This window comes from Ranitomeya variabilis, chromosome 4 (assembly GCF_051348905.1).
Source record: "Ranitomeya variabilis isolate aRanVar5 chromosome 4, aRanVar5.hap1, whole genome shotgun sequence".
In the NCBI taxonomy this organism is placed as follows: Eukaryota; Metazoa; Chordata; class Amphibia; order Anura; family Dendrobatidae; genus Ranitomeya; species Ranitomeya variabilis.
Genome location: NC_135235.1, coordinates 205,040,007 through 205,060,140, shown reverse-complemented (window position 1 = coordinate 205,060,140; position 20,134 = coordinate 205,040,007). Strand labels below are relative to the sequence as shown.

Genomic DNA, 20,134 nt, shown 5'->3' with positions numbered 1-20,134 from the left:
AACTGCCGGTGGGCGTGGTCAAAACTCCGGCCTGTATGAAGGGGAAAAGCCGGGGGCTAAATTTTTAACCTGCGGTTGCGGCCTGCTGAGTGAATTGCCGCACTGCGGGCCACCCACGAACCCGGGCTTTAAGGTGCGGACCCCCCAGCGCCTTGGCCCCCGCAGTGTACTCACGGTAGATGCGGTGGGCCGGTGCTCAACCCACCGTCGCCATAGTCAAGGAGGGGGTGGAGAGCTTCTGCCGCCTTGCGTCATCCGCTATATCAGTGGTGATGCAGAGGGGGGCTGCACGGACGCCATACATATTTATGTCCGGCTATGCACCTGGCTCCAGGAGAGGTAGATGGAGGGCTACTCCATGTGGTCGCCTGCTATGGAGGGGGGCGGAGATCGGAATGTGAAGGAACCGTCACCCATAAGGTGAGCTCAGGGCTGGCATCCAACGTTGCAGGAAAGGATACGGGAGGAACGCTCCACGTACTAGCCTGTTGATGATTCGGGGGAGATCGGAACCTAGAAAGGATCCGTCGCCCCCATTCGCTCCGTTAAGGGAAAAAAAATAGAATAAAAAGTAAAAAATTAAAATAGAAATCGGTGGGGTCTGAAAGCAGACCCAAGTGCCTCCTACAGACACTAAGCAAGAACTGGTTCACTCGGAGCCAGCAGAAGGGTGTATACTGCAGGGGAGGAGCTATTCTTTATGTATTACTTAGTGTCCTCCTAGTGGCAGCAGCACAACACCCATGGTCCTGTGTCCCCCAATGAGGCGTAGGAGAAACCCCTTTTTTAAATTTTTATTACAGACATTGCCATTGTGATTCCCAGTCTATAAGGTGCATACATAACAGATTTGGGTCTTGTTCTACAAAATATCTACAGAGCAAAACGAGGCAATATTGGGCGGCTGAGCATCATTGAAGAAGTAGGTCAGCAACAGCTGGATCCCCGGCCTCTGCCCGTGCATCCTCTGCCCGAGGCACAGACGCTGCTGTCATTCTTGCTGCCCTGTATTTTCATTCTCTAATGAAAAAGTGTCAACATATCATTGCTGCCCATTAACCCTTCCAAATAATCCAACCCCACGCCCGCGTATTCAGTAACGCTTCCTGCCTGGTGCTGTCACTCAAGACCAGTGAGGACAATGACTTTAGCATGTAGTTATTCCTTGCAGTCATAGTTCATCCGGGCTCATAGGACACAGTGTTACTGGCGGGGACATTCTTAGGACGGTTTTAATATCCCGGCAGTCTTCGTGAATGCTTAGAATAGGTTTCACTGTTAGTAAAGAGAGACAAAATCCATCCTGAAAGGGGAAGGGATTATGCTGCGGGCGTACGGTGGTACCAGTTTCCCCCCCGAATAGAGTCTTTATGGACTCTGTCAGCACAGATTGACTGTTCAAACCAAACACAGGCTCCTGATGCATCACGGTGTGGCAAAATATTGAGTTGCACCTTCTTACCTTCTTGTTTCCCCTCTATGTCCGCACACCCCTCTTTGATTGACAGCTCAAAGAACTGGAGAAGAGTGGAGATAGCTGGAAAACAACTAGGTGGGAAGGTGCACTGAATCGTTTGGCCATGCCAAGGTGCACCGAGCGAGCACCTGTGCTTGGTTTGAACAGTCATTCTGCGATAATAGACTCCCCTTAAAGAAGCATTTCCCATCTTTGTCAATGATGGTGCAAGGATATGGAATCACTTAATGATTGCTGGAGGGGTCTGATCTCTGGAAATCTGAGAAAGAGTTGGGTTTTTTTCTGCACAGGGGTGCACATGTAGGGCCACAGCTCCCATAGACGTGATCATACATGGACACCTCTACTCCGTTCACAGGTCACTCCGGTAATCCCACTCTCTGGGGTCCTAGCGATCAGACCCAATCAACGATCCCGTTTGTTCTTCTGATAACCCCTTTAAGGGAATTGCAGGAGATGCATACGGCCCCCTCCCTCCGTTCCGTAGCTAGAAACCCAGTCTGCTTGATATTCCCGATGCCGGCACATTGTCAGTGTGTTCCATTAGGAATCTGTGAAGAATTCAATGTTTTTCATCAGCCGAGAAAATGTTCCGGCGTTTAAGTGCCTGCATTTAGGGGGACATATTTGAGCAATCTCAAAAGCTTGTGAGCGCGCCAAGGAATGAAATCATTGGCACGGGTGCAATGTCAAGAAGACATAAGGTGTCATTCAGTCCTGTAATTGAAGGTCAGTCCCAGTAATGGCTATAATCACTTCCATATTTATAATGACTGCGATTCTTTTCAGATTGGACCATTATATTTATTTATCAATAAGAACAATCAGCATTAGGAAAAAAAAAGACATCAAATTCTACAAATCAACGGCGCCACCGAATGGTAAGAGAGTGCAATGGCGTGACCTTGATATTATCCAAGGAGGAAATAAAGGTGCTTACATGTAAACTTAAAAAAGAATGACAACCACTCCTGTATTGTGGAAGATGAATCTCAGCCCTCGGAGAATTGCTGATACAGCGCTTTTAGATCCGGATCCTTGAAATTTGGCACAAAATTGATTTTGAGAATTTCGCTGAAACCTTCGGTCAAAGAGGGGGCCACAAATTTACTTCTACACGGACATAACAAAAACAAACAAAAAGAAATACATAGTAAATAAAAAGTCAAATTTTTATATGGCTTATTTAAAGTTCACTTTTATTGAAGACGGAAGTGAAAGTCTACATTTAAAGGGGATGTTCGGTTAAACAAGTCATCATATATAGACTCAACTTTGGACCGGGGGGGGGGGGGGGGGGGTAAAGCACAGCTGTTGTTTTTTGTTTATTTTTACTACTAAAACTTTTCAGAAAAGGGACAGCCCCTTGCCTTCTCATGTGTTTATGGCATATGTACAGGATATAAAATAAATATATAACATATGTGGGTCACAACAGCAGGACCTGATTCTGTCTCCGACCTCCTGTCCGTTAAAAACAGCAACATTTACAAAGTGGATTGCATGCTGTACATTTATGGTATATATGCCATAAATACTTGAGAAGGGAATACTCCACAAAGCATGTTGTCCCATCACTACAATATCATAAAATATGGAAATTATTGGCACAGTTACTAGTGTTATGAACTTACTTGTAGCTATTCATGACCATGTCGTTTACTGACACGTGTCCTTTACTGGTCATCTCCCGGAACTGTGAAGAGGTAAAAAAATTGTTATGTCGAGCCTTAAAGACATCTTATCGCCAGGTCAAAAGTGGACAGTTTCTTAGCTTTTATTTTATTCTCGCTGTTCCTCTGAGTAATCCACTTTTTTCCTTTTTAAAATCCGTTAAACGGTTCCTGAGATATAACTCTTTTTTTATTTAGCGCTACCAGGGGTGGTGCTCACAAGCAGAGGAGCCCAAAGACACGCCCCAGAGGATCGTGAGCCACGCCTCTTCAAAAATTCTAACTGAATAAAAAGACTCATATCTCTGGAACCGTATGGCGGATTTCAAAAAAACAAAAAATTGAATAATCAGGGGAGCAGCAGAAATAACACAGGATTAAATACTTGTCACTTAAGACCAGGTGACAGGTCATCTTTAAAAGAGATCTGCTAGAATAAGTACTCACACCTACCCGATTGTTGTGCTTAGCCAACTCGATAGGTGCTACGAAAAAGAAGCAACGGACCGGAACGCCTGCCTTCTTTGCACAGTTAATGTACCTGAGGGATTATAGGGGTAGATCACATTACCAATTGCTTGGAACAAAAAAAAATAAAAAATCACAGCTTTACTGTCCTGACATGTCTGTTTTGGTAAAAACGTTTTATTCTTATTATAAAACAATGATAAAGCATCACTGTGTTGTTCCTCTGTTATACCTCCTGGAAATGTAAGCATCAATATGAAGTGCCCACACGGAGTCTGACAGTGTCGGCAAGGATTGTACAGTATCTGAGCATGCCTCGTCAACAAGTCTTGTCCCTCATTTCCAGGAGGAATAACAGAGGGATAATATAATGCAAAGTTTTAAGAAAAGGATACTTTAAACTTGCCATATATGAGGATGAGGAATAAATGTATTTATTAAAACAGTGGAAATACATTACTAACCGGCTGCGAGACTCCAAGTCAGGGTTGGTATTATCTATTACTATACTCTTTTTGCTTTTCAGAGCTTCTTCACAGGCTGCGACACACTTCTGCCACGTTCCAAGGGTGTCCTAAAACAGACATAAACATGTCAGGGAAATCCGTGATTGAATTTCTACTCTCTCCTACAACGTAGCATGTTATAATACTCATTATTACGCGATTTCCCATCTACTCACCCTGTTGGCATACACATAACCTTTGGGCACCAGGTTCTCTTTAATAAAAGTAGATTTTCCAGCTAGGGATAAAATGAAAGTTTTTTTTTTTTTACTTCTCTCTTGTCCATCCAAACAGTATTAAAGCAAACCTTAATCTTTTAAAGTCATTTTTAGGATCCAAAATTCTGTGTTGATGCTGCAGTGCACCATGAAAAAACTGCAACCATTGGTTTTACCATATCGTGTTCTTGAAAACAGGAAAAAATTCCAAGAACAAGGAAAAAAGCGCAATTTTACAATTTTTTTTATACTACGTTCACCAAGTCCTAAAACTGACCTGCCATTATGATTATCTGGGTCATTACGAGTTCATACTGAGAACATAAGGATGAATGACCTCGGGGAGACCAAAACATCCAACACCGCGGAGACACCATCACGTGTTTCTCAACGCAGTGATCCAGAACACTGCCCCCATCCCTTATGGGAAATATGCAAATGCATGTAGAGAAGCTGCGGAGACACCATCACGTGTTTCTCAACGCAAGCAATGAATAGCCAGGCCTTTCCCCGGGAAGGAACAACCACGGGAAGGGCAGCATCCAATAAAGGAAAACATCCAATAAAGGAAAACCACCTATGCCAAACATGGTATCCATCCACAGATAGCTGTTTCGGGGTATTTGCCCCTCATCAGTGTGGAGTAGGAAACTGGTGTGATGGTGTCTCCGCGGTGTTGGTTGTTTTGGTCTCCCCGAGGTCATTCATCCTTATGTTCTCAGCCTTTTCACTAGGCTCTGCTCCTAATAGCCAGTTTCCTACTCCACACTGATGAGGGGCAAATACCCCGAAACAGCTATCTGTGGATGGATACCATGTTTGGCATAGGTGGTTTTCCTTTATTGGATGTTTTCCTTTATTGGATGCTGCCCTTCCCGTGGTTGTTCCTTCCCGGGGAAAGGCCTGGCTATTCATTGCTTGCGTTGAGAAACACGTGATGGTGTCTCCGCAGCTTCTCTACATGCATTTGCATATTTCCCATAAGGGATGGGGGCAGTGTTCTGGATCACTGCGTTGAGAAACACGTGATGGTGTCTCCGCGGTGTTGGATGTTTTGGTCTCCCCGGGGTCATTCATCCTTATGTTCTCAGCCTTTTCACTAGGCTCTGCTCCTAATAGCCAGTTTCCTACTCCACACTGATGAGGGGCAAATACCCCGAAACAGCTATCTGTGGATGGATACCATGTTTGGCATAGGTGGTTTTCCTTTATTGGATGTTTTCCTTTATTGGATGCGGTCCTTCCCGTGGTTGTTCCTTCCCGGGGAAAGGCCTGGCTATTCATTGCTTGCGTTGAGAAACACGTGATGGTGTCTCCGCAGCTTCTCTACATGCATTACGAGTTCATAGACACCAAATATGAAACATGAGTCTTTTTTATTCAAGTGATGAAAAAAAATCCAAAGCATGTATTAACAAAAAAGAAAAAAAGCGCCATTTCCGAGCTCTGTAGCGTCTCCACTTTATATGATCTAGGGCTGGGTGAGGGCTTATTTTTTGAGCGGGGAGTTAATGTGTTATTGATTCCATTTTAGGGAAGATACGACATTTTGATCGCCTGTTATTGGAGACCCCCAAAAAATGCAATTCTGGCGGTTTTTTTTTTTCTTGTTACGTCGTTTACCAATCGGCTTAAATATTTTTATAATTTGATAGATTGGACGATACCAAATGTGTATTTTAGATTTTTTTACTGCTCTATTTTGAATGGGGAAAAAAGGGAGGTGATTTTAACTTTTTATTTTTTTTATTATTATTTTATTTATTTTGTTAAACTTTTTAATTACTTCAATAGTTGCGATCTTCTGATAACTTGTGATCCACATAGTAGGGCTTAAGCCTTTCTATGTGTAGCAGAAAGGCTCATCTGCTATGAATGATGGCCACGGGCAGCGCTCATAGTAGCTTCTCAATGACAGGCATGGGGTTTTTTTTTTTACTTAACCCATTATCTACCAAAGTCCTTTTTTTGGAACGCCTAATCTTTAGCTTCTAGCAACTAAGATTTAATAATTTTTATAATTAGGTCCAATTTTTTGTGCTGTGTTTGTAAAATGAATGTTTTCAAAATAGGAAATCATGTCATTGTCATTTTTAATTGAATATTAGGACGCCCTTTTCTGAAAAATCCGTACTTGTAAAAATTTTGAAAATTATGTTTCTGATTCATTAGGACCCAAATCATTAAAAATCTGTCATTAAAAAAAAAAAAAAAAAAAATGAAAATTGCTAATTTTGCAAGTAATGGGTTAAATGCATATATTTGTGGTTACAAAAAATTTTTGCAATTGGGCTTAATTACAAATTTTGCACAGTTTTGGCTCTTTAAGGCTCTTTGCTTTGCTGCAGATACAAATTTGATGTGGTCTGTGGTCACAAATTAGCTGCGAGGCACTCTGAATCTGACGGTTCAATGGTAGAGTTGTAACTCTTTTTCTCTGATGGATTCTCAGTTAACTCATTCTGCAGCCTGCAATAAACAGTACAAACACAGGAGCTAAAGAAGGCAGGGTGTGCAACATTGTTAACTTAACTAACCCAATTACAAAAAACGATTTTTACTGAAACACACACAATACTTAAAAAAAAATAAATAAAAAAAAAAAAGTCTCCAAAAGGTGGACAGTTCCTCTAGTAACCAGACCTGAAAAGATCTCAATGTTTTTTTTTAGGGTATGTGCATACATTGCGGATTCGTGTGCGGATTTTTCCGCACAGAATCAGAAAAATCCACAGGTAAAACGCCCTGCGTTTTACCTGTGGATTTACTGCGGTTTTTGTGCGGATTTCACCTGCAGATTCCTATTAAGGAATAAGTGTAGAACGATGCGGAATCCGCACAAGAATTGACATGCTGCAGAAAATAAACTGCAGCAAATCTTGCGGAATTTTCTGCTGCATGTGCACAGCGGATTTGGTTTTCCATAGCTTTACATGCTACTGTAAAACGCATGGAAAACAGCTGCAGATCCGCAGCGTCAAATCTGCAACGTGTGCACATACCCTTAGTGTTTGCCTCTCCATTTTTCAGCGGTCATAACTTTTTTTAATCTTTCATCGTCCCTGCAGTATAAGAATTTGCTTTAAGCAGGAGAAATTTTTCTCATCGCTTTTTCAGTGCAGATATTTTCCAGATTTTTAATACTTTTTGAAGCTTCAGATAGACATTATATAAAACGGCTCAGACAGGCAGAAGTAATCATTTAAAGGGGTAGTCAAGCACTTAGAATGTATTTTCTAACTATCTATCTTTACAAACACAAGGATGAATGACCTCGGGGAGATCAAAACATCCAACACCGGAGACACCGCGTCTTTTCTACATGCATATCTATCTTTACACCCAGGGAGCAGCGCTGCTTTCCCTCATCCTACTTCCATCACCGCTACTGATGACATCTTCTTCAACAAGTAGAGTGCTGGCGCTGCACTCACCTCTCAAATGGCGTCCATAACCCAGCCTCCAGGATGTACAGGTCCTTCTCAAAAAATTAGCATATAGTGTTAAATTTCATTATTTACCATAATGTAATGATTACAATTAAACTTTCATATATTATAGATTCATTATCCACCAACTGAAATTTGTCAGGTCTTTTATTGTTTTAATACTGATGATTTTGGCATACAACTCCTGATAACCCAAAAAACCTGTCTCAATAAATTAGCATATTTCACCCGTCCAATCAAATAAAAGTGTTTAATAACAAACAAAAAAAACATCAAATAATAATGTTCAGTTATGCACTCAATACTTGGTCGGGAATCCTTTGGCAGAAATGACTGCTTCAATGCGGCGTGGCATGGAGGCAATCAGCCTGTGACACTGCTGAGATGTTATGGAGGCCCAGGATGCTTCAATAGCGGCCTTAAGCTCATCCAGAGTGTTGGGTCTTGCGTCTCTCAACTTTCTCTTCACAATATCCCACAGATTCTCTATGGGGTTCAGGTCAGGAGAGTTGGCAGGCCAATTGAGCACAGTAATACCATGGTCAGTAAACCATTTACCAGTGGTTTTGGCACTGTGAGCAGGTGCCAGGTCGTGCTGAAAAATGAAATCTTCATCTCCATAAAGCATTTCAGCCGATGGAAGCATGAAGTGCTCCAAAATCTCCTGATAGCTAGCTGCATTGACCCTGCCCTTGATGAAACACAGTGGACCAACACCAGCAGCTGACATGGCACCCCACACCATCACTGACTGTGGGTACTTGACACTGGACTTCAGGCATTTTGGCATTTCCTTCTCCCCAGTCTTCCTCCAGACTCTGGCACCTTGATTTCCGAATGACATGCAAAATTTGCTTTCATCAGAAAAAAGTACTTGGGACCACTTAGCAACAGTCCAGTGCTGCTTCTCTGTAGCCCAGGTCAGGCGCTTCTGCCGCTGTTTATGGTTCAAAAGTGGCTTTACCTGGGGAATGCAGCACCTGTAGCCCATTTCCTGCACACGCCTGTGCACGGTGGCTCTGGATGTTTCCACACCAGACTCAGTCCACTGCTTCCTCAGGTTCCCCAAGGTCTGGAATCGGTCCTTCTCCACAATCTTCCTCAGGGTCCGGTCACCTCTTCTCGTTGTACAGCGTTTTCTGCCACATTTTTGCCTTCCAACAGACTTACCATTGAGGTGCCTTGATACAGCACTCTGGGAACAGCCTATTTGTTGAGAAATTTCTTTCTGGGTCTTACCCTCTTGCTTGAGGGTGTCAATGATGGCCTTCTTGACATCTGTCAGGTCGCTAGTCTTACCCATGATGGGGGTTTTGAGTAATGAACCAGGCAGGGAGTTTTTAAAAGCCTCAGGTATCTTTTGCATGTGTTTAGAGTTAATTAGTTGATTCAGAAGATTAGGGTAATAGGTCGTTTAGAGAACCTTTTCTTGATATGCTAATTTATTGAGACAGGTTTTTTGGGTTATCAGGAGTTGTATGCCAAAATCATCAGTATTAAAACAATAAAAGACCTGACAAATTTCAGTTGGTGGATAATGAATCTATAATATATGAAAGTTTAATTGTAATCATTACATTATGGTAAATAATGAAATTTAACACTATATGCTAATTTTTTGAGAAGGACCTGTATTTAGAGGAGGTGGAGATGCCAGAAACAAGTGAATAACAGCTTCGCTGCCTCCTGCAATGTCCTTTTCCAGGTAATGGATGCTGCAAAGAGCGAGTGCAGCCCCAGCATCCTGTGACGTCATGTTTGAGTCTCCTCTCAAACAAAACGTCACAGAAAGTAAAGTAAAAAAAACACATTTAGAGATTAGATAGATATGGAATAGTGTAATAAAATAAATGACAAAAGTGGATAAGGACAGTTGATAGTTCATTTTAGATGCTGGGTCATCCCTTTAACTCTGTCTTCGCAGGGAATTTGGAGCACTGTCTTCTGAATAGATAGATATATAATCCCTGTTCCAAGATCCCCGCTGGCTGCTTCCTAGCCGGATCCCGGCAGATGACCCTTGTCCTGCCGTGTCATACAGCTGTATCAGTGTGTGCACTACTACTCGCACCCTACAATCTTGTGCAAATATAGAAAATGCCTAAACCACATATTGCAGAAAGTAATATTGTGCCGCCAGATGGAATTTCATCATTACCACTTCAATTAAAGCTGTCAGTATTTTCTGAAATCTAATTTGCTCATACTATACCTCATTGCTGGCCGGCGGCCCAGAACGTGTCTCCATGTTTAAGACGGAATTACATCACAAGTCCGTCCTGCAGGAGCATGGCCCCTGATGTCTCATGATCTCACTACATCCACACTCATGATAGCCACTATTAGCCAACTCTATACACCCCCACCAGTCCTCCAAATGTATATGCAAATAGCCTCCACAGAGAGAAAGAGGACAGGAACTCTAGCGCCGTCTACTGGATGTTTCAATACCAAAACTCCATATCTACGCTTTAATGAGCTTCGACACATGAATTAGGATCAAACTAGACCCTTTTATTGCAGACGAGGGCTTCAGATTGTTTGCCCCTCATCAGTGCACAGCAAGAGATTGCATTTGACTACCACACCTGCCTCTTGGTTTGCACTGATGAGGGGCAAACAAACCCGAAACATGTTGTTTGGTTTCTTATCCTACGTCGTGTTGCAAGGGTCGACATTAACTTTTAGGATTTTTACTTCCAATAGTAGAGTTCAAGTCTACTTTTTCTCTGAAGAGTCAATTTGTATTTTTAATTTCCCAACTGAGAATTGTATGGCCTATAAGTCTCCTCTCACGGGCATGGCGGAGTAGAGCTGGGGTGACAGAGAATGGCTGTGTGATCTTATTCCAAGAAAACATCACTAAAAACTAAAAAGTCCTACAAACCTATGTAACCATGACATAATAATTACCTGCAGGAAAGCCAACGGTTACTACAACTTCTACAGATGACGACACCAGCGAGGAAGACGCAGGCTCGTAGGGCGGACCATTGGGATCCAGAGCTTTCTGAAGGCAAAACAGGAGATGATTAACATATGTTGTGCATAATCCCAGCTGTGGTGTCCATACAGTCATCACCATAGATGCCCAGTTCTTTTTTCAAGGTATAGAGGGGAGGGAGCACATTTCCATTAAAAACTTAGAGCCCTCTCATTTTGAAATGTGTAACGCTCCCTTACGGATCGATCAACTGGCGAATTTACTTTCTCTTAACGGAACATCTAAATCTTGTCCAGTGGCTGATCACAAATCTGAATCCTGACAATTTATCAGGACATACATTTGCAATTAATCTGGAAATACAGAGTACCCGACCTTGCAAATCATGGATGGTCTAGGTCTGCCAGACAGAACCGGTTTAACTTACCGAACCTTTTCATACTATAAGACGCACCTCACCATAAGACGCCCCCCCCAGGTTTAGAGAGCAGAAAACAGGAAAAGGAGATTTGTGTGTACTCACCGTAAAATCTCTTTCTCTTAGCCTCTAATTGGGGGACACAGGACCACGGGTGTTATGCTGCTGTCCACTAGGAGGCGACACTATCCATAATCTGAAAAAGATTAACTGTGGCTACTCCTCTGCAGTATACACCCCTGGACGGCGTCAGCCTTCTCCAGTTTTGTGCAAAAGCAGTAGGAGGAACGTAACATGAATAACATAATTATGCCTGTAAGAAGGCAACTATGTACGAGCTGAAGAAAACAATATGAGAACTCAACAGTTACAACGGCCCGGAAAGGGCAACAGGGTGGGAGCTGTGTCCCCCAATTAGAGGCTAAGAGAAAGAGATTTTACAGTGAATACACAAAAATCTCCTTTACTCTGTCGCCTCATTGGGGGACACAGGACCATGGGACGTCCTAAAGCAGTCCCTGAGTGGGAAGCAATGAACGAATATTGTGCAGACAGGCCCCTATACCTAGGGCACCGCCGCCTGCAGAACACATCTACCCAGGCTCGCGTCCGATGAGGACTGGGTATGAACCCTGTAGTGTTTAGTAAACGTGTGTAGGCTAGTCCAAGTGGCCGCCTTACACATTTGTTGTGCCGAAGCCTGGTGCCGAATGGCCCAGGAGGCCCCTACCGCCCGTGTAGAGTGTGCCGTAATACCGGCTGGAAGAGGAGAATTCTTAAGGCGGTAGGCCTCTTGTATGGTGAATTTGATCCACCTGGCAAGGGTAGCTTTGGAAGCTGGCAGACCCTTGTGGCCGCCTTCCGGAAGGAGGAAAAGAGAATCAGACCTCCGGAAGGACGCAGTCCTAGACAAGTATATACGCAATGCCCTGACGAGGTCAAGCGTATGCAGAGCCTTCTCCACTCTATGAACCGGAACAGGACAAAGGGATGGTAGTGAAATTTCCTCATTGAGGTGGAAGTTGGACACAACCTTCGGAAGGAAGGATGGGACCATACGAAGAACTTCCTTGTCCTGGTGAAAAGCTAGGAAGGGCTGTCTGCAGGAGAATGCTGTCAGTTCAGACACCCTGCGTAGCGAAGTGATTGCCACCAGGAAAACCACCTTCTGGGAGAGAAGGCGGAGCGGGACCTCCTTAAGGGGTTCAAAGGGTGGTTCCTGCAATGCTGTCAGGACCAGGTTGAGGTCCCACGTTTCTAGTGGTCGTCTGTAGGGGGGAACCAATCGGGAAACCCCCTGAAGGAAAGTCCTTACTTGCGGCTTGGTAGCAATGCGCCTTTGAAAAAGCACTGAGAGGGCTGACACCTGGCTCTTAAGCGAGCCCAATGACAGCCCGGCCTCCAGACCCGATTGGAGAAAACCAAGTACTTTGGGTAGGGAGTAAGGGAGTGGGGTCTGGCCACGAGATTCGCACCAGGTAAAGAAAGCTTTCCAGGTACGGTAATAAATCTTGGCAGAGGCTGGCTTCCGTGCCCTGATCACGATTCCAATGACGTCCGGCGAGAGCCCTGACTGGGTTAGAACCCAGGTTTCAAGGGCCATGCCGTCAAATTGAGAGCCCGAGTTCTGGTGGAAGAACGGGCTTTGTGATAGAAGATCCGGGCGGTCGGGGAGGCGCCAGGGGGCGTCTGCTGAAAGTTGTACGACGTCGGCGTACCATGTACGTCTGGGCCAGACCGGTGCGATTAAGATGGTTGGAACTCCATCTTGCTTGATCTTCCCCACCACTCTGATTAACAGGGGGAGAGGTGGAAAAATGTACAGAGGCTGGAACTGGGTCCAGTCCTGAACCAGAGCGTCTGCTCCGAGCGACCGCGGATCGTGTGTTCTGGCTATGAAGTTGGAGACCTTGGCATTGAAGTGGGATGCCATTAGGTCCACATCTGGGGTCCCCCAGCGATGGCAGATCTGACGAAAAATTTCGGGATGGAGACACCACTCTCCCGAATCTATTCCTTGTCGTCTGAGGAAGTCTGCTTCCCAGTTGTCCACACCCGGAATGTGGACTGCCGAGAAAACCGAGCCTGTGTCCTCCACCCAGTGGAGGATGTGTGACACTTCTGGCATCGCCTGGGTACTGCGGGTCCCCCCTTGGTGATTCACATATGCCACAGTGGTGGCATTATCCAATTGTATTCTGTGAGAGGCTGCCAGTAAGTGATGGAAGGCCCTCAATGCCAGGAGGATGGCACGAATTCCCAGGATGTTGATGGGCATGGTTGCTTCCACTGGGGACCATTTGCCCTGTGGTGTAGGTGCACTGCACCCCAACCCGTCAGGCTCGCATCGGTGGTCAGAACCTTCCACTGATCTGTGAGAAAGGATTTCCCCTTTGCTAGCGAGGTTGGCTTGAGTCACCAGTGAAGGGACCTCTTTGTTGACGACGTTAGCTGGAACTCCCTGTAGAGAAAGGGATTCCTGTCCCAGGACATGAGAATGGATAGTTGGAGAGGCCTGAGGTGAAACTGGGCCAAATTGGGACCGCTTCTATTGCTGCCCCCATCCTGCCGAGGACTCATGCCAAACTGGAGAGATCGAGGGGGTTTGCGGAAGAGGATGCGAACTCCTAGGCGGAGAGCCAGTGCCTTGGAAAGAGCACTAGACCCCTGGAGGTGTTGAATAGCATTCCCAGGAAGGTCAGAGACAGACTCGGGGTTGGTGAAGACCTTTGTAGGTTGACTAACCAGCCCATGCGACTCAGTGTCGATTGTGATTGAGACGCTGAGCTCGCAGTCCTTGAAGGTAGGAGCCTTGATGAGTAGATCGTCCAGGTATGGAACGACTACTATGCCTCTGGAGTGCAGGACGTCCATGGTGGCTGCCATGACCTTGGTAAACACTCTGGGAGCCGTGGCGAGTCCGAATGAAAGAGCCACGAACTGGTAGTGGTCCTGGTCGATTGAGAATCTGAGAAAACTCTGACGGGTAGGTGCAATCGGTATATGCAGGTATGCGTCTTGTATTTCTATGAAGGCGAGATATTCTCCCTTCTCCATGGACGCAATGATGGACCGAAGGGGACTCCAGCGGAAGTGACGAACCCGTACATATTTGTTGAGTTGTTTTAGGTCCAGTATGGGCCGTACGCTGCCTCCTTTCTTGGGGACTACGAATAGATTGGAGTAGAACCCTCGGAAGCGCTCGGCCCTGGGAACCGGTACTATGACTCCTGCTTGAAGAAGCGAGGGAACCGCTTGGTGGAAGGCACGAGCCTTGGCTGGCGGTTTTGAGGGAACAGAGCGGAAGACTCGGTTCGGTGGGTTGGAGGTTGAACACTATCTTGTATCCGGAAGACACTAGTTCCCTGACCCACCTGTCTTCTGTAGTAGGCATCCAGACTTGCTGGAAGAGCAAAGTCGGCCGCCTACGGGTGGGATGTCTTCCGGGGTCCGTGAGTCATGAGGGGGGAAAAAAATCTGAGGTTTACCTCCTTTGGGCTTTGACTGGCCTGCTTTTAACTGCCAGGTCTTGTCCAACCTTTGCGACGACCACGAGTTGTCTCTGTGTGGGGAATGGTTACGATTTTGTGCTGGACGCGAGACGGACCAGCCCGAGGTATTCCGAAAGGATCGGAATCGGTTTTGTTACACTTCTTGTAAGTGCCTTTAGGTTTCAGTTGAGGGAGAGAGGTACTCTTCCCCCCGGTGGCGTTGGATATCAGTGTCCAACTTTTCCCCGAAAGGTCACCCACTGAGATACGGGAGTGCGTGAGGGACTTCTTTGAGGCTGTGTCCGCTTTCCATTCCGTAGCCAGAGGATATGCCGAATCGTGATGGCATTTGATGCTATCCCCGCTACGCCCCTTGCTGAATACAGAGCTGCATGAAGCATATAATCTGCTACAACTGCTATTTGAACCGCTTGGTCCGACAGCTCAGGCGCAGATGCTTGGAGGCCAGCTTGTACATTTTTGGCCCAAGTCAGTATGGCCTTGGCAGCCCAAACTGAAGCGAACGCGGGAGTCAGGAAGGCCCCTACCGCCTCGAAAATTGAACGAGCCATAAGTTCTAACTGCCGGTCTGCTGCGTCCCTGAGGGTTGAGGTATCTGGCAGTGAAAAGGAGAGTCTGTACTGCTAGTCTAGAGACTGGGGGGTCCACTTCGGGTGGATCTGTCCATTCCTTGGTGTCCTTCTGTGGGAAAGGGTACCTTGCTTCCAGATATTTGTGATTAGCGAATTTTTTGTTTTTTTGTTTCTCAGGTTGTGAGAGCTGCTCTATAAGGATCGCTTTAAACTCTGGGTGGTTAGAGAAAACCTTAGGCGGCTTCAGAGGTCCTTCAAAGGAAATCCTCTGGTTGCAGATTAGAAATGTCCAGCACCCGATGGATGGAAGAGATTATGTCCTCGACTAGCACTCTATTGCTAGGGGGGATTGAGATCAGGGACCCCTCCGTTTCCCTGTCTGAGTCGGAGTCACAGACGCCTTCCGAATCCTGTGTATCACTGAGGCGTCCCCTGCTGGGTGAGCTGGGGAGGAGGCCTTCTCTGGTCGGGGACTGTGGAGATCTGCATTGTCTGCCCCTGGAAGGGGACGGTCTAGATAACTTGGAACTACGGTGTCTCTAACTAGAAGGGGATGACCGTGTGCTATGGGATGACACAGATGGACTTGACCTATGGGTCCGCTTGCGTCCTGACCTAGACATGGATGTGCCAGGTCGTTCTGTTCCTGAGTCAAGCTCTCCCTTTGCTGGGTAGCGGTCATAGCCGAGGCATGACTCTGCAGAGCCTGAAGCAATGTGGAGGTTTGGTTATCTATAGACTGCGTCATAGATTGCGACCTCTGAGTGACCCATTCCGGCATGGCATTAGACACCGAGGCATTGGCAGGGGCTTCATGGGGCTCTGACGCAGTAGTCTGGATGCAGTCCTGGCAGCGCGTTACGTGCTGCCACTGGGGAGAGCGGTCCAGCAGGCTGTACAGAATGCATAATAGCAGTCCTGCCTGGTTCTCTTGGACCTTGAGCCCGGCATAGTGCACAGAGTGCAGAAGGGCTGCTATGCAAAGGACCTTACAGGGGTAGAGAAACCTATAAGCCTTATAGGTAATATGGATTCACAGCCGAGTAAAACAACCCAGCTGTGATCTGACCCCACCAGTATGCCCCTAGGTCCAGCGCCGAAGATCCACAGTCTTGTGCCCCCGGAGACTGGCTGGCCTGGTCCTGCTGACCGGGAGATGCAGGGTTAATCCTTGCTGCAGTAGAAATGGCCACCGAAGAGAAGAGGCAGGGGTAGAAGGGGGCGGAGAGCTGAGAAAAAGGCGGCAAAGCTGTGTAAAAATGCGCCCTTTCTGTCTCGATCCACCCCCTTTATGACACTGTAGAGTGTCATATTTGTCATCCGGGGGGCGGGCCGGGGGGTGGAGAGGAGGCGGTGGCTTCAGCTAGGCCGAAGCCGGGGCCTAAATTAGATGCCTGATGCCCAGAAAGGCTCCAGGCCAGCGCGGAAGTCTGGGGGGGGGGGGCAATCGGATCAGAACCAGACCCCCCGGATTTAAAGGCAGGATAACGGTGGGGCTGCAAGTGGGAGGGGAGCCCTGTGAGGGGTCCCCCTGAGGCAGTATAGAGCTGGTGCTGCCGCAGAGACAGGGGCGCAGGGAGCCCTGTGTCTGTATGTGCCATGCCTGCCTGCACTCCCCCCGGCCCCGACAGGAGCCCGCAGCTGGGCTAGGGTCCCTGGATGCAGGCGCAGTGTGCTGGCCCATTGCTGGGAGCTGTAGAATGCTGCCTGTACAGGCCCTACCTGAGGCGTCTCAACCTAATACCCCCAGAGGGGGATTAGGGAGGGTGCGGTTGTCACCTTCAGGGGGCTTTATCCTCGCCTCGACCTCAACCCAGAAACCAAAAGGAATTGGGGAAGGAGGGGGAGTCTCGACTTCGAACCAGCACCCGAGGGACTGGGGAAGGAGCGACATGGAGAATAGCCATCTCTACTTCAACCGGGCACCCCGTAATAGGGGGCCTAGGAAGGAGCCATGCCGAGAGTCTCACAGGAGACCCACTTTTCTTCATCGGTAATCCGTCGGAAAAAAAACAGAGTAAAAAATCTTAGGTTTGCCTCCTATGCGACACTAAGCAAAAACTGGAGAAGGCTGACGCCGTACAGAGGTGTATACTGTAGAGGAGGAGCCACAGTAAATCTTTTTCAGATTATGCATAGTGTCGCCTCCTAGTGGACAGCAGCATAACACCCATGGTCCTGTGTCCCCCAATGAGGCGACAGAGTAAAACATTTTTTCCTATTCATTAAAACTTCCCTGGTGATGAAAAAGTCATGATCACTCATTTTAATGTACTGGTGTAGAATAGGGAGGTAATATATCTATTGTTTGTGTCTCTCTGCAGTGTTATACACACTAAACAGCTCTACTACATGCCCATATAGACATACTCAGCTCTGCTACATATGCACATACACAGCTCTCCTAACTGCATATATACACACACAGCTCTGCTACATATGCATAAATACGGTACATACACAGCTCTGCTGCATGCACATATACATACACACAAAGCTCTGCTACATATACATACACACAGCTCTGCTACATGCAGATATATACATCCACACAGCTCTGCTACATATGCCTATATAGACATACAGTTCTGATACATTTGCACATACACAGCTCTCCTAACTGCATATATACATGCACAGCTCTCCTAACTGCATATATACAGTACAGACCAAAAGTTTGGACACACCTTCTCATTTAAAGATTTTTCTGTATTTTCATGACTATGAAAATTGTACATTCACACTGAAGGTATCAAAACTATGAATTAACACATCTGGAATTATATACTTAACAAAAAAGTGTGAAACAACTGAAATAGGGATTTTTGTGTACTCACCGTAAAATCCTTTTCTCCGAGCCATTCATTGGGGGACACAGACCATGGGTGTATGCTGCTGCCACTAGGAGGCTGACACTAAGTAATACAAAAAAAGTTAGCTCCTCCCCTGCAGTATACACCCCTCTGCTGGCTCTCAGCTAACCAGTTCGGTGCAAAAGCAGTAGGAGATCAATAACATGAGAGTATAGTATGTCAAATCATATATGAGAGTATAGCACGTCAAATTATATATGTTATAAAACAACCACAAGCTAATAACAGGGTGGGAGCTGTGTCCCCCAATGAATGGCTCGGAGAAAAGGATTTTACGGTGAGTACACAAAAATCCCTATTTCTCCTTCGCCTCATTGGGGGACACAGACCGTGGGACGTCCCAAAGCAGTCCCTGGGTGGGAACAACATCAGATCAGGCCCTGTGTAACCGCTACTTACAAATGCGCCACCGCGGCCTGCAGAGTCCGCCTGCCCAGACTCACGTCTGCGGAAGACCGGAAAGTATAGTGCTTCAAGGGTGCATGCGGACTGGACGAACCCGCGAAGCTGACAGACGTGCTTTGTTGACGCCTGGAGTCTGGAACCCAAGAAACCTCGATTGATCGAGTGGAGTGAAAAAAAGGCTGAAGTCTAACACAGAAGGACTTCTGGATGTAAAGAATCCACCAGGCTAACATAGCCGAAGAAAAAAACGGCTAAGGCCTTCCTGAAAAAAGCGTCAAGAAGCCCAAATGAAGGTGTCCATCCTCTCGAAGGACGCTGTCCTCAGCACGTACCTACTCAGGGCTCTCACATTGTTCAGGGAATGGGGAACCCATTCCGTTTTGTGGACTGGAGCCGAAAGAGAAGAGGGAAGAACGATACCCTCGTAACAGTGGAAGTACGATACCACCTTGGTAACAAGGGATGGGGACGGCTTGAGGACAACCTTGCCTAGATGGTAATGAAGGAAAAAAGATCTGAAGGAACAGAGCCGCCAGCTCCGAAGACTCGTCTAAATTGACTTGGACAGTGTAGATTTTCCAGGACCACTTGGGCCTTCCTTTTTCCCAAAGACCCTCGGAGCTAGTGGAAGAGGCGAATTGGAGCTGGTATCCGAGAAGAAACAGAGTATGCACTGTGATGGCTTTTGGGTCTCAAGACCGGACCATGAACTCGAGTGCATTTGCGTTCAGTCTGGACGCCATCTGATCTACACCTGGAGTGCTCCAGTGAAGGCAGATATGTTGGAAGACTTCCGGATGAAGTTCCCACTCGCTTGAGGCGAGACCCTGGCGGCTGAGGAAGAAAACTGCCGCCCAGAATTCTACTCCTGGGATGAGTACTGCCGAGACCACCGAGTGATAGATCTTGGCCCATGAGAGAGCGTGAGGTACGTAGGTGAATGTGCCTGACCGCGGGTACCTGCTAGGTAATAGAGGTATTGCACAGCCGTGATAATATCCAACTGAATTTTGGATGGGGAGACCTGTCAGAGGGCATTGGGCCTGCTGTAAGAGCAGAGGTACCGTTGGGATCCCAAGAAAAAAAGGGATCGGAGGCTGGATTCCTGAGATAACCAGAGGCCTTGAGCAGGGTGGTGACGCTCTGTAGACACTAGCAACCATAGAACCGGGAGAAGAGATCTCCCCTGGACGAGAAAGATGCTCAGAGATTACCCTCTGGAAACCTGTTTGACCTGCAGAAAAAAACAAGCGGAGCGAAGGGAACTGCCTCCATTGCTATTATCCCACCAAAGGATCCTCACAGCAAATCAGAAGGAATGAGGGCAGGCACGGACCGGGGCTGAAAACCAGCCCTGTCTTGAGAACCCGCTTCTTTTAAAGACGTAGCAGAAGAGATAGCCCACGAACAGACAGGCTGTTCTGGCATTTGCCAGAATTGCCGCATGGCCATTCCGACACGGAATGTGGGGATGAGTGACCAAGTGCGGGGGGACGCCCTGTTGAAGGATCACGGGCTTGTCTCAAGGGAGGATTCCAACCTCTGGGGGTGTCCAGGATCATCCTTAATAAGGATAGATGCCGGGCTGGAAATGAGTAAGACCTGTCTAAGTCTATCCG

The 20,134-nt window shown here is 46.7% G+C and overlaps 1 protein-coding gene across 1 annotated transcript in view; it reads right to left on the bottom strand.

The window, feature by feature from the left end:
• Nucleotides 1-2,263: 2,263 nt before the first annotated feature.
• Nucleotides 2,264-20,134, bottom strand: part of PNKP (polynucleotide kinase 3'-phosphatase) — a 53,364-nt gene continuing 35,493 nt past the window's right edge. The window contains exons 12-17 of the mRNA XM_077259724.1: nucleotides 10,705-10,801; nucleotides 4,301-4,362; nucleotides 4,083-4,192; nucleotides 3,604-3,691; nucleotides 3,112-3,173; nucleotides 2,264-2,590 (exon numbers count right to left, since the gene is read on the bottom strand). Of these exons, the coding sequence (XP_077115839.1) occupies nucleotides 2,470-2,590; nucleotides 3,112-3,173; nucleotides 3,604-3,691; nucleotides 4,083-4,192; nucleotides 4,301-4,362; nucleotides 10,705-10,801 (540 nt within the window). The 3' untranslated portion in view covers nucleotides 2,264-2,469. The remainder of the gene's footprint in view (nucleotides 2,591-3,111; nucleotides 3,174-3,603; nucleotides 3,692-4,082; nucleotides 4,193-4,300; nucleotides 4,363-10,704; nucleotides 10,802-20,134) is intronic.